Here is a 15,069-nt window from a genome sequence, read left to right as displayed (position 1 = left end):
ACAGTCCCATGTCATCACAACGAAGAAGAAAAAGTTTAACACTTAAAAAAAAAGACGAAAAGGCATATTTACATGGTGACTGCGAATCCGATTGAACGTCGATGACGAGGATGATGACAATAATAATAATAATAATCTGTGGAGTACTAAAGAATTAATGGATGGCACAATATGAAGAATTAATTCTTCTTCTAACTTTTTAAAAACTTATGAAGATTTTGCAGGGTTACTTGTATTGATGCGATGGAAGACGATGGATGATTTCAATGCAAGTACAATAATGTCCATAGTGAAGAACAGCGACCCCTGGTGGAGCAATATGTCTATTTAGCGGGAAGATATTAACATTGACTATATTGTTTTAGTGTAATGCTTCATCCATCCAGCCCACTAATCTGATTCGCGAGAGGAGCCTGCGCTTATTCCATTGAGGTCAGAGCACAGGGGACGCCAGAGATGAGTTTCCCAGCTGCAATGTAAAGTGAACCTGCATCTAGCTGCATCACATTATTTAAATTATTGCATTTATATTTCTTAGACACTTTATGTCCAAAGCCACATCAAATGAGGCAGGTAACACATTACAAGCACATGCATTGTTTAGTTTAGTTTTCCAAGTAGGCCAAACACAATTCTCTTACATTTTGATGGGGAAAGAACTCGAGTAGAAGATGAAGCATTCAAAGGTTACGTCCGGTTTTTATTACTATTTGGGGGAAGAGTGACCCTGTGAATTATGGGCATTTGCCAGTTAAATAATGATATAATTTTGTGGATTGACTGTTTATAAAGAGTTTTCAGTAGAAACAACCTGCTGATGTTTACTATTAGAGCCTGTTAAACTACGCAGAGCCCTGCACATTTTTGGGTTTTCCCTCATTTAACACACCTGATTCACTACTTGTGGTAATTACCACACAGCTCTTGAGCTGAATCATTTATGGTGGAACAGGGAAAGAGCTAAGCTACACAGGGCTCCGACCCCCCAGGACTGCAGTTTGACACCCCTGGTTTACACTCTCAGAAAAAAAAGAGTAAAAATGTGTACCTTTGCTCGCCACTGGGGCTGTACCCTTAAGAGTCTGCCAGTTGTACCCTTAGCTGTAGGTAATTAGCTTGTAAGGTACAGAAATTGACTCTCGGAACATTTCTATATCATTGTTGCTGCATTAATGATGATTGTACCTTTGGGATGTTCCTCAGAGTCCTATTTCTGTACCTTAAAAGGTACCATTACAAGGGTACGGCACCAGTGACAAAGGTACAAATTTTTACCCTTTTTTCGGAGAGGATAGTGTAAACCTCAGCTAAACACATGTATCAGTTTTAATAAATCCACTTTGTAAGACAATCAGTGATTGCTCATCAGCAATTTTCCGGTATGTTTAACACGGCACACAACAACTAAACAACTAAGTGTTTAAAAACTATGAGAGCATCACTCAAAATTAACTGTATTGGCGAAATAAATGCATCAGCACTTTTCTACTGTCATTATGGTGTAAATCAAACATGAAGTGCACAAAAGCTTTTCATGCTTCCTTAATGAGGAAATAAGTCCCATAAATAGAATTTTTCACTGCCCAGTAATGCAGAAGCGCGACAGCTGGGGTGTCTGTCACACAGTCTGGAGGGACGTGCAGAACAGAAGCATAAAGCGGAGGAACAGAGACGAGTCTTAACCCAACCGACTGCCGGCGAGCTGGAATAGTGAGCAATAAGGTTTTTACAGTCTATCAAACATGTACGACGTCGGCTACCGTCTTATCTTTTGCTGCGGCACTGGGAAGCAGTTTTTGTTGGGTAGGAAAAAAAGGGCAGAAGAGCAAAGAGGAAACATCCCGTTTTATACGAATGTTTCAAACAGCTGATGTTCTACATATTCATCATCTCCATTTAACAGACACTGAAGCACTGCTTTGCTTGTTTAATAAATGACTATATCACACATCATTTAGACAGATGCACATTTGTTTATATTTAGGGTACATTTGAATGTTGCTAATGAATTTGCAGCCTGTTTACGCTCATAAACAATGAGCCTGATGGCAGCGCTCCCAGAGGAACAGCCTGCATTTCACCACAAATCGTCTGTTCTACATTTCTGCCACGAATCCCAATGAAGGACTGCAAGTTTCATCAAAATTAACTGCTGTAAGTTCATACCTTACAGCATATTACAAAAGACAGTTTTCCCTCATAGATTTTCTAAGTATTATTCTACAGAAATGACAAGCTTAAAATCAGCTGCTCCTTTTTTGTTGAGAATGTGTCACAAAATATATTGCAGATTAACAAATTACAGTTCAAACTTCCTACTAGGAGAACATTTTGGTTCCAGCATTAAAGATAGATGACCGTGTTTTTCAGAGGTACCATCATAATGTTTGAGCAGAAACACAGGTAGGTCCCACAGCAGGTCCATTAGTAATGTCCGTTTTCTGCTCTGTACTTTTTACGCACTTTACTGCGTAACACACTTCACTGCGTAACGCCTCTTCCAAGATGGTGTGCAGCTAAAGGACATCCTTCACTGCCATTCTGCAGACCACAGCATCCAGCAAGCTTCCACATGCCTCCTCTGTGGGTGTCACCTTATAAACCTGGAGGAAGAACAACAGGCTGCACTGGTTACGGGTCCAGGAGAGCGAGCTGGGCTCAGGGTCACCGAGTCTGCAGACAGGAGAGCCACTGTGCGCCGATCGTCATGTGTCCTCCGATACTGTCGGGCAATGCTTCCCAACCCAATCCTCGGGGGCCCCCATATAGCAAAAATTTGGACTGTCTGGGGGTCCCAAACCCGGTTTGAGGAACAATCTTGTAGGACCCACATTGAAAACAGCAAACTCATCCTACGTGCCACATCTAAGCACCTTCCAGAGGCACCTGAAAATTGTTTACATATCACATGTGTAATTTGGAATTTGGGGATGAGAGGTGCTGGTTTGTGAATTACTGAAAGGAGTTAATGGTCATGGGGCGGCATGGTGGTGCAGTGGTTAGCACTGTTGCCTCACAGTTCTAGGTCCCAAGTTCAAGTCTCTGCTTGGGTTACAAGTGTGTGGAGTTTGCATTTTCTCCCCATGTTGTCGTGGGGTTTCCTCCGGGTACTCCGGGAACCCCCCGAGACCCAATAGGATAAGCGGTTTGGAAAATGGATGGATGGATGGAGTTAATGGTCATATTGCGCCATCTAGTGGCAGACAACAGTTACTGCAAGGATACTTTTTTTGGATATTCTTTCCACAACCCCAAGGTAGACGCTGTGAATTGAAGCCAAAGGCAGTTTGGAATGGACACCAATCCACCTCAGCGTATTCATAGCTAAACGGGTAAATTTACAAACGCGGCTGAGAATGGATCCAAAACCTGTCAGAGAGCAGTGCCATGTGCCACGAATTCATGCAAGTATGTAGCCAATGGTTAGCTCTCACAAACCGATGGAAAAATACATTAAAGCAGATTAACCTTTTTCACTTTTGGGATGTCACTGATGATGGCAAGATGATCAAGTGGAATCTGCTGACCATCCACCTTGGCACAAATGGCATCTATGTTATTTCTGTCCTCTTCCGTATGAATCACGGCAATAAGAACGGCACTGTCGCTGTCGGAGATGCCAAACTTTTTGAAAGCCTCTGATATCTGAAATCGAAGGAAATCAAAACCCAAAATCATGTCAGGAACATGCTTAGACACATGACCTGTCCACATTATTGTGCTTTTAAAACATATTCATACAAATAATTGTGCAACTCACGTTATTTGTAGGACAAAGATTAAATATGACTTCAGAATAAAGACTCCTTGTCTTCATTTTACCAACCCTTTGCAGATGAAGTGCTTTATTCGCAGCAATCAGAACCTGAAACTGATCGACCACCTGTGATGGGAGAAAAAGCCTCAAGACTCTTTATTAAAGCCTGCCCTGACTGTATGGGCATGCACGCTGTAAACAGATGTTTACTACATGTTTTGTTAATATAAAGCTTACGCGTGCAGCGTATCGAGTGGTTTAATCTAACCCGCATTAAGTTTGTACCCCACAAAACGCTGTTTTAATCACATGTGTTTGAAGGCACGGTGTCTCACCATTGACGGGTTTATCAGGGCGCAGCTGATCTCCCCTCCGATGGCCGCTTTCCGCAGCTCCGCCGCGTTTTTAACATCCTTAAACAGGCACTGGGTCACGAAACTGTCGGGAAACAAGTCCAGCTGCTGAGTTAGCGGCATTCCCATAAAACAAAGTACAAATTTGTGTTGATATGATGCGGAAAATCACACGGCTACTCTCATCCAGCTGTTTGTATAGAGGGGGAATGATATCAATGTGACGCACCAGAACCCTCAAAGAAACGTTCCGCCTTAAAATAACTCAGCCTTTGGAAGGTGGCCACATGGCTAGACACGTCTTTAAACACGTTTTTACAGTATTTTGTATAATCATATGAAATAATTGTGTATGCACACTATCACTACCCTGACGTTCGCCTTCTGTCAAAAAGTAAGCTACAGTAGCTTCATGGCTCTTATTTAATTTCATGACCTATATTTTTCTGTATGTCTTAGATTAAATATAACTTAATTTTCATGTTTAATTGAAAGCGGTATGATATGTGTAGCAATCCATTTGCGGTCAAGTTTTGGTTCTTAAACACCCTTGAAGAAATAATTATCCATCCATCCTCCAGAAGCGTATCCAGTATAGCGCTGCCTTGGTGGGGCGTCCCAGCAGGTCCACAAGTATATAAACCAGTCGTCTGTAAATGGACCATCAGCGTGGTTTTGTTTTTGTGCGTGTGATGGACCCGGATTGTGATCCAGCGCTACAGTCGCATAACGCTGGGTCGCATATTCTCCACTAGGTGTCGTACAAATACTTCGTCGTCTTTCCATATTCAACCTACTTGTTCAGATTGATGGGCATACTAGTTGTGGGGTTCTAATCCATCGCATGACGTACACCAGCTAGGAGTTCACAGACTTAAACCTCCATGACGCAGGGAAAACATGCGAACACCACACACCCATGCGGAATTTGAACGCCAACACAAAACGGATGAAGTAATTTAATTGTGCTACCCATAGAGCTGCCACGACAACCAAAAATTGATTGTTTTTTTTTTATCATTTGCACTAGCTTACATATTCAGTGACTTCTGATCCTTGGTATCGATGTTGATTGTCTCCACCTACCCTTACAATTGCCTATATTTATATAATACAGTTGGATCTTTTACACGTGTGGTAAGGGATTAGGTACCTCAATCAAGGGTACAACAGGAGAGTCTTCCTGGGACATAGGAAACATGAGTCCGCCATCACATATTCCTGTCAGATGAAATTGAAAAGGATGGATTCTAGAAAATGAATTTAGCTTCGAGGCTTACAGCCTGTGTAATTGTTTTTAAAACCCTACATGTCAAGAAGGCGAAAACGAATGGATGACATAGCCTTACTGTCAGAAAATTTGTACAAGGACATTATTTTATGCATTTTTCTTGCAAACTACTTAACATCACTGACAGTCTCCCGAAATGAGGACGGATTTGGTCATTAGGCTCAGAGACTGTGCTTAGACATCTGCAGGATAAATAGTTTAAAAGTTGCAGTATTTGAGTGAATTATTTAAAGCAGCCCTTCCTGTAGGTTTCATGCTTAAGAGCATATTGCATTTTCACTCAGCTGCTGGAATGTTTACAGGTGGGGCAGATATTGTCTGGGCACCGGCCACTTTCCTGTGAGTCTCTATAATACAGTATCCATATATAAAAAATAAACTTCAAGCTCAGCATGTGCAGTGATACTACAGGATAGTGAAGACAGAAAATTATATTTATGATCTTAGCTAGTAGCAGAGTACAAAAATCCACTTTCCTATCCGGTCACAGTGGCTTATAGCCATGCTGATTGTCTGGATAAACCCTAAACAATGGCAGAAATTGCTTGGGATTCTGTCTCCACTGCACGAGATTCAGTACAAAACGTATCTGCCACACTCTGTTAGTGCGCAATTATGAAAACTGCCATGTTTGCCTCCATAGGAAAATAATTACACTCGTTATCAGGTGTGCATTCTTGTTTAAAAGATGAGCTGCTTTAAAAGCGGAATATCCGGGATTAGTCATACAGAGTTACCTCTGCTCATCAAAAAGGACTTCAAATGGCCAATTACAGAATGGAGTGCACTCGTAATTAAGGCTGCGCCGCTGAAGTGTGCCGCTGGCCTGCGGGACCCGCAGCAAAAGCTCTTTTGTCTAATCGTTAGCAAACGCGTCAGCATTGCGCAGGTCATGAGTTAATGTTCATTACTGCTGAATTAAACAAACTGTTGGGGTGGGTCAAATGTTGGTGTTGTTCAGCAATATTATCTCATTCAGGGAGCTGCCTTTCCTCATCCGGGGTCATTTTTACTTTTTGTTATGCGTCGCCGATGTGCTTTTTTAGTGTGCATTACTTGACACATTTTTTTAAATGCCTTTAATCACAGCAGACTAAAAAAAAAAAAAAAACTCTTCACACTCATTGTTCCCAAAAGAGCCGCTGATGACCAGCTGCGGCAGGTAAAGCTAAAATATCATGGAATTGTTTTTGTTAAAGTTCAGCTGAAATGTCTTGTAGGCAAACTGCTGCGTCTAGATTTATTCGAGAGACGGGGCGAGAAAAAGGATTATTAAATGCAGAAAGAGACGTGGCACAGCGTCCTCGGCTTTCCTTTGTGTGGGCAACGTGCCAGATAATGTACCAGGAAATCAAGGATAGAGAAAGCTGCAAATCGTGGCCCATGTGAGGAAAACATCGTCAAACACCCAGCAGGCTGAAACGAAATGAAATGAAAACACGAACTACTCACTGCTTGCAATAAATAAATAAAAATAACTGTAACTGCAGGCATGAGAGGCTTTTGGCGACTTGCCCGCTCTCCAGGAATGCTTCAGTCCCCTGGATTTACTTATTCCTTCTGACCTTTCACCAGCTGTAGCATAATCTCATCATAAACATTACAGGAGCCCCGTCCCCATCGGCAGGTTGGAGGACGGTGCCAACCCTAAAAAGTCACCTCACCTAAGGATATTACTAAACACGGGAGAAACGCTGGACTGGGACACAGGGACGAGGTGTGGAGGTAAGAGCTGGGGACATATTGAGAGAGAGGCCTACTCCTTCCTAAAAACTGATTTAGTAACAGTTCCTTTCATATTCACATCGTGTTCTGGTGTCAGTTGGGCTGTTAATTAATCAAACAAAACTGGGGGATGATTTGAATGACGATCAGCTAGTGCACATTTTGGGAATGATTTTAAATAGGTAGCCTGTTTGCAATCAAGCAAGCTCTTGATTAACTTCAGTGGCAATTTAGGGTTTGTCTCCTAAGAAACAACAAATAAAGGGACAAGATGTCAAGAACAAATGTGTGATGTTGCCTATTAAGAAATCGTCAATGATTAAAAATGAGTAACACTGCAGTAGTGATAGGGATGAGACCTATACTGAGTCTGATTCAACACCGAGACTTTGAAGGGTAGAGTTTGATTCAACACTGAGATCCTTAAGGGTAGAGTTTGATTCAACACTGAGACTTTGAAGGGTACAGTTTGATTCAACACCGAGACCTTGAAGGGTAGAGTTTGATTCAACACCGAGACCTTGAAGGGTAGAGTTTGATTCAACACTGAGACCTTGAAGGGTAGAGTTTGATTCAACACTGAGACCTTGAAGGGTAGAGTTTAATTCAACACTGAGATCTTGGAGGGTAGAGTTTAATTCAACACCGAGACCTTGAAGAGTAGCGTCTGATTCAACATCGAGACTTTGAAGGGTAGCGTCTGATTCAACGCTGAGACCTTGAAGGGTAGAGTTTGATTCAACACTGAGACCTTGAAGGGTAGAGTTTGATTCAACATTGAGACCTTGAAGGGTAGAGTTTGATTCAACACTGAGACTTTGAAGGGTAGAGTTTGATTCAACACTGAGACCTTGGAGGGTAGAGTTTAATTCAACACCAAGACCTTGAAGGGTAGCGTCTGATTCAACATCGAGACTTTGAAGAGTAGCGTCTGATTCAACATCGAGACTTTGAAGGGTAGAGTTTTATTCAACACTGATACTTCAGGGGTCAATACCGAGACCGGAAAAAAATTGTAGTTTTAAATATACTCATTTACTATTGTCATCACTGTACCACTGCTAACCTGGTCAGATTTTCATGTGAGCCAATCGGCAGGTTGACAGATGTGCTTCATGCAACCAGCTGAGTACTCTGTGACTGTGACTTGTTATACTAATCTGGTTGGTTGAAACAAAATCTTGGTCTGGATTTGTACATTCTGGACCTGAACTTTCCATATCTGCACTCTAAATTTACAAGACTGAACTGAAGAGACTGTTGTCCGAGACCTATTCAAGCGCGCAATTCTGAGACAAGACTTAGTAAATGAAAAAGTGGTCTCGAGTACTACAACCATTATTCATTTAAAGGTGTGAGTATTGTTGCACTCTTACCGCTGCGCTCCTGTTACTCCCGTTACTCCCAGTTCAATGGCTCCTCCACCTGACTACCACATGCACTCAGCACCACCGTCACTACATCCCGCATCATCACACAGCAGCATTGCACATGGAGTAATGTTACATATGTGCTTTGAAAGATACAATGAAATACTTCAGAAGGAATCATTTTACACCCATAAAACTGTGAGTCATGGCAAATAGCAGTATTCCTGGCTAATTTGCACATATTATGGTTTAGCAGGTTTTAATGAAACACCATTATTATTATTATTAGTGCAGTGGTTAGCACTGTTGCCTCACTGTTTCCTCACACCTCTGGGACCCAGGTTCAAGTCTCCACCTGGGTCACATGTGTGTGGAGTTTGCAAGTTCTGCCCATGTCGTCGTGGGGTTTCCTCCGGGTTCCCCCCACAGTCCAAAAACATGCTGAGGGTAATTGAAGTTGCTAAATTGCCCATAGGTGTGCATGTGTGAGTGAATGGTGTGTGAATGTGCCCTGCGATGGGCTGGCCCCCCATCCTGGGTTGTTCCCTGCCTCATGCCCATTGCTTCCGGGATAGGCTCCGGACCCCCCGCGACTCAGTAGGATAAGCGGTTTGGAAAATGGATGGATGGATGATAATAATAATTGATACTTTATTAATCCCCGTGGGGAAATTGTCTTTTTTATGTCTCCCTCAACATTGCTCTTTGTAGAGCAGGCTGTCCGTGAAGGGCAGCCACCCGTAGCGGCACCCAGGGAGCTGGGGGTTAAGGGCCTAACTCAAGGACCCGCAGACGTACCGCGGCTGGGTTTGATGTATGCAGTATGTATGCATATAGTCTTACCCATTTGATTCTGTTCAGTCTGTGCCTGAAGAATGGACCTCAGATGTTTAAGAAGCAGAGCACATCCCTTTCAAATGTTTCATTCTGCAAATTAGAGTTTTCCCTCGTGATCCAGTGGAGGTCTACGACAATCACCATGCTGTACAATTAGTGTCCTTAGTTGCAGAGTGAACTTAAAATTCTACAGGAAATCTCACAGAATACCCACCAAAGCATGAGGCCTTGCCTGGTGTGAGAATCAGCCTCAGTGATCTGTAACCTCAAGAGCTCAGTCCTCTGTTGAGGAACGAAAAACCGTGGAGAGTCCCACAGAGAGGTCGGCCTGACAAAGATTTTCAAAAGTTACATCCATTTTCAAGTCTCAGATTTTTATTGTTACACATGTTCCAAGGAGGGGCGGCATGGTGGTGCAGTGGTTAGCACTGTTGCCTCACACCTCTGGGACCCGGGTTCGAGTCTCCACCTGGGTCACATGTGTGTGGAATTTGCATGTTCTCCCCATGTCGTCGTGGGGTTTCCTCCGGTTTCCCCCCACAGTCCAAAAACATGCTGAGGCTAATTGGAGTTACTAAATTGCCCGTAGGTGTGCGTGTGTGAGTGAATGGTGTGTGTGTGAGTGAGTGTGCCCTGCGATGGGCTGGCCCCCCATCCTCGGTTGTTCCCTGCCTCATGCCCATTACTTCCGGAATAGGCTCTGGACCCCCCGCAACCCAGTAGGATAAGCGGTTTGGAAAATGGATGGATGGATGGGTGTTCCAAGGAACACAGTGAAAATCTTATGCCCAAGGTTACCAACTCTCATGCATCTAGCATGACATTCGAAGCTTTCAGATTCTCACGCTCATGCCTGAAATCTTACAACAAATCTATATTATTCCAATACAAACCTAAAATAAGCTGCATCAAAAGCACTGGGACAGTTTGCAAACCTTACATGCAAGGTTATGAAACTCTAACATGCATGTAAATGTACATGCAGACTTGTCTCAGATCGAAAATTTCATACCAGCCAGCTGACCAAAGTTGGCATCCTTGTATGCTACAGTGAGGGGCGCCATAAGGCTTGGGGAAAGTTTGGACAATTCCAAGGGCCCCTGACTGGATTGGTCTGGACTGGGGGGCCCAACGTGATATGTCCTCATGGGTTCCAAAATCAATAGCAACGCCCCTGGTCACAGTTGCAGGGCAGAGGACAGATGCTTGAAGGGGCAACAGGACAGACAGCAGTGCCTTAAGAGTGAAGACAGTGCAAATTTGGAGGAGAAATACACACACGCAGGGTGCATGTGTGTTCATATTTTACTCCTTTATCTAACACTTTAAGTCAAAGCACCTTACAGTCAAGGAAAACGTAACAGTTTAGGTGGAGTTCCTGGAAAATTAACCGACAATCTTTGCATTGTTAGCAGCATGTCCTACTTCAGGCGGCCTCAATTCCGGTCCAGGAGGATGAGTCTGCCACACAGTTTGCAGATTTCCCTGCTCAGACACACCTTATTCAGCTCTCCAGCTAATTGCCAGGCTGGTGCGTCTGTGCAGGGAAACCTGTAAGCTATGTTACAGACTGGCCCCCCCAAGACCGGAAATGGGTAGCCCTGCTCTACTTGTTATGCTACAAGGGGAGTTCTTTGGCTTCTCCGTGCGGAAGTAAAATATTTAAGCCATAAAAGCACGTGTGAAAATATTTGTGACGATGTCTCAGATTTGACGTCTCACAGCATGAAAATACGTCCTGGCGCCAAGTACACGAAAGACAACTGAGCGCGAAGCAGCCATGAATGATTGATGAGCCAAATGAGACGCCAGTCAGTTAACGGTGGCTAATGCTTTGTTAACTGTGGGGCGTCATTACTGAAGCAGGTTTACACGTGTTCCTGAGAAGGTGTTTAAGGATGAAAGACACACGGACACAAAGGGCTGAACCCGCAGAAGTGAACAATAAACTCCCTTTGAAACTCGGCGCGGCACATGACAGCCAAAACCTCACGAGTCCTTCAAATTACCCATTAACGACCGCACACGTTTACACATTAAGGGACAATCGGCCGGCAGAGTGGATATCATTGTAGTACCAAGGGGCATTTTTGCATTTAGAAGTAAGTGCTTATGAAGAGGCGGAATGAATGAGAACAAGTGCGGAGATTATAAAAAGCATTTTCTCCCTTTTAAAGAGAAATGTTGGAGGAGTATGTGCGATAATGTCACAGTCCTAGCAGATGATGATTCCTTCAAGGTTCATGCCACCATTGGCTGTTACTATTAGGAGATTTTCTCCAGTGACTCTCGGGGTTTATCTATAAGAGGAGCCTTGAGTCCCTCCCCGTCGTTTAAAGGCCATCTTGTTCAATTACTCTGGCTGCTCCATGCTTTGCCTCATAATACATAGTGGTGCTGGCAGGAGCACATCAAAAGGGGGGCGCTGGTGAGCACTTTGCTGGAGGGAGCCTGGTGTATGGCGCAGTGTGTGCTGGCCTGGGGTGGGTGGGGGTGCTGAGCTGGAACATGCAAGCAGGCCAGGGTGGGAGGGATCAGCTACATGTAATGTTCATACTGGCATGTCCCCCGCCTCCAGGGGGTGTGATCATTCAAGCGTGGGACAGCATTTCTGTGATTCCTATCTTGGTGAGTCACTGCTGCCCCCCCCCCCCCCACTCCACCGAAATCCGACATTCCCGAATTGTTAACCCCATAGTGTGGGAATGTCCACGGTGCTGCCCGAGTGAGCTCAGCCCCACCCCCCACAGCCCCCAGGGCTGTTTTTTAGGAAGCACACATACACTAAAAAGAAATCATGCCAGCGCGCCCCCTTCAGGTTATCCCAAACACCAGCTTCCTTTCCAGCCACTTCAGGCCTTGGAAGAGCCTCTATTCCTGTTATATAAAACACTGCAGTGACAGAAGGCTTCATTTCGTCGCAGATTTCTCAGACCACTGTTCCGATTTCACCTTTGTAAATTACAAACCTGCCGATCCAGTGCGATATGACATTTTTCAGGTGGGTTTTTCCCATCACGCTCATCTTAGAGCTGGTGGAAAAAGTCTTTCCTAGCCTCTATTATCCTGCAAATGGAAATAGCAGCGATGCTGAGCATTGATAACAGGTTATAGGAAAATCATTTGGCATCCCGGTATCTCTGCAAATGAAGCTGCTCAGCCATCTATCAAACTTTTTTTTTTTTTTTTCGGTTTAACTGATACTCTGTGGTACGTGAATATTTTTCCCAAGAGACATTCTGCATATAAACTTAAAAGAATCATCGTGACCTTCTCCATCCAGCCACGCTGTACAGGCTCATGGGGAGAGCAGAGAGCAAAGGGCTGGGAAGACCCTAGATAACATTCCACACCAGGACACATGTGGGCACTATGGGTAATTTGGAGACACCGACAAGACTAATTGCAGTAATCAGATGAAGCCTGTTTAACACAGGAATAGCATAAAAATAGACAGAGGGCAAGATTCGAACCGCCAACCCCAGAGGCATGGAGCTGCCTGTTTATGATCATTACTGCTGTCATTTTCTGATATGCAAAGAGTGTACTGTTCATGGTCAAGATAATAAGGCAACTCATAATGTCACTTTTATGGCACATTTCTTCCAAAAACAATTAGAACAACGGTTATATATATATACCAACATGCGAATCTTCCACCCACAGCACTCGTGTTGTGAGATGAAGCCAAGAGTGTTTCATTAGCAAGTGGCCGCCTGCATTTCAGAGAGTGTGCTGAGCATGTAAGCATTATCCTGCATTTCAGAGCGTGTGCTGAGCATGTAAGCATTATCCTGCATTTCAGAGCGTGTGCTGAGCATGTAAGCATTATCCTGCATTTCAGAGCGTGTGCTGAGCATGTAAGCATCATCCTGCATTTCAGAGCGTGTGCTGAGCATGTAAGCATCATCCTGCATTTCAGAGCGTGTGCTGAGCATGTAAGCATCATCCTGCATTTCAGAGCATGTGCTGAGCGCGTAAGTGGCATCCTGCATTTCAGAGCATGTGTTGAGCATGTAAGCGACATCTAGCATTTGAGAGTATGTGCTGAGCATGTAAGTGACATCTTGCATTTCTGAGCATGTGAGTGGCATCCTGCATTTCTTAGTGTGTGCTGAGCGTGTAAGTGGCATCCTGCATTTCAGAGCGTGTGTTGAGCATGTAAGCGGCATCTAGCATTTGAGAGTATGTGCTGAGCATGTAAGTGGCATCCTGCATTTTTTAGTGTGTGCTGAGCGTGTAAGTGGCATCTTGCATTTCTGAGCGTGTGAGTGGCATCCTGCATTTCAGAGCATGTGTTGAGCATGTAAGCGGCATCTCGCATTTCTGAGCGTGCAAGTGGCATCCTGCATTTCTCAGTGTGTGCTGAGCATGTAATGGATGCTGACAGCAGTTCTGGGGACAAATGCCAGCCCTGTGTGCCTCCAAGCTGCAGAAGCAGGGCCTTCCTGTCTAGTGGATTTCCACGTCACATCATCCACAGGTACATTTGCATGAGCTCCCAGTCTGACCATGTTTTCAAATGGATGTCAGTAATGGCTCCATAACAATAACGAATCATTACATAGATTTGCAGAATTTCGTATTCATGAAATCAATGGGATTATTTCCCTTTTCTTTCGGTCATGAATAATTCATTAATCTCGTACTTCAGAGAACATAAAAATTTTTCAGTGCTTAATGAGTGAAACTGAGAGTGCGCCTGTCTGCAACCAGGGGGCAGTGATGGGCGGCTTGGAGTCCGGGGTCAATCATGCAGCACCAGATTGGCATTTTTTTGCTTCAGACTGGCTGGACCGCAGTTCAGCTATGCTGCCGTCTCTGATCATGAATGCGCCACGAGCTGGCAGAGAGAGAGCGCGGCGATGTAGTCAGTGCGGCCAGCCATCTGCAGCACCACACGCAGCACAGTGGAGAGTGTGGGGCATCTCAAGTAATGCATGTGTGAGAAAGTGTGTTACACTGTCCTGGTGAGAGTTTGAGGAATGTTGCCTGACCAACACCTTGTCTGAAAGATGCTTTTACCTACAAACCTACAAAGACATTATACCTGATAATTAACTGTTAAACTGTTTACTTTGGGATCCTATGGAGCTTTGGTGATCATGCTCAGGAAGAAGATGCCAGGGCAGCAGGAAAGTGTCCGTCAAGAGGAGAAGGAAGGAGTCTGCCAGGGGAGCAGGAAGGTGTTCGTCAGGGGGAGAAGGAAGGAGTCTGCCAGGGGAGCAGGAAGGTGTTCGTCAGGGGGAGAAGGAAGGAGTCTGCTAGGGGAGCAGGAAGGTGTCCGTCAGGGGAGAAGGAAGGAGTCTGCTAGGGGAGCAGGAAGGTGTCCGTCAGGGGAAAAGGAAGGAGTCTGCCAGGGGAGCAGGAAGGTGTCCGTCAGGGGAAAAGGAAGGAGTCTGCCAGGGGAGCAGGAAGGTGTTCATCAGGGGGAGAAGGAAGGAGTCTGCTAGGAGAGCAGGAAGGTGTCTGTCAGGGGGAGAAGGAAGGAGTCTGCCAGGGGAGCAGGAAGGTGTCCGTCAGGGGAGAAGGAAGGAGTCTGCTAGGGGAGCAGGAAGGTGTCCGTCAGGGGAAAAGGAAGGAGTCTGCCAGGGGAGCAGGAAGGTGTCCGTCAGGGGAAAAGGAAGGAGTCTGCCAGGGGAGCAGGAAGGTGTCCGTCAGGGGAAAAGGAAGGAGTCTGCCAGGGGAGCAGGAAGGTGTTCATCAGGGGGAGAAGGAAGGAGTCTGCTAGGAGAG

The 15,069-nt window shown here is 44.8% G+C and overlaps 1 protein-coding gene across 1 annotated transcript; it reads right to left on the bottom strand.

Annotated features, from left to right (window-relative positions):
- Positions 1-1,826: 1,826 nt before the first annotated feature.
- tprkb (Tp53rk binding protein) lies at positions 1,827-4,353 on the bottom strand. The gene is made up of 4 exons (XM_049029920.1): positions 4,093-4,353; positions 3,761-3,883; positions 3,469-3,645; positions 1,827-2,603 (listed from the first exon to the last, which is right to left on the bottom strand). Exons 1-4 carry the CDS (start codon positions 4,237-4,239, stop codon positions 2,517-2,519), a joined length of 534 nt encoding a protein of 177 aa, XP_048885877.1. The 5' UTR covers positions 4,240-4,353; the 3' UTR covers positions 1,827-2,516.
- Between the last annotated feature and the right edge of the window lie 10,716 nt (positions 4,354-15,069).

Source organism: Brienomyrus brachyistius, chromosome 1 (genome assembly GCF_023856365.1).
Source record: "Brienomyrus brachyistius isolate T26 chromosome 1, BBRACH_0.4, whole genome shotgun sequence".
NCBI lineage: Eukaryota > Metazoa > Chordata > Actinopteri > Osteoglossiformes > Mormyridae > Brienomyrus > Brienomyrus brachyistius.
Note: the sequence above shows the minus strand (reverse complement) of the source record. Positions and strands in the feature narration are given on the sequence as shown.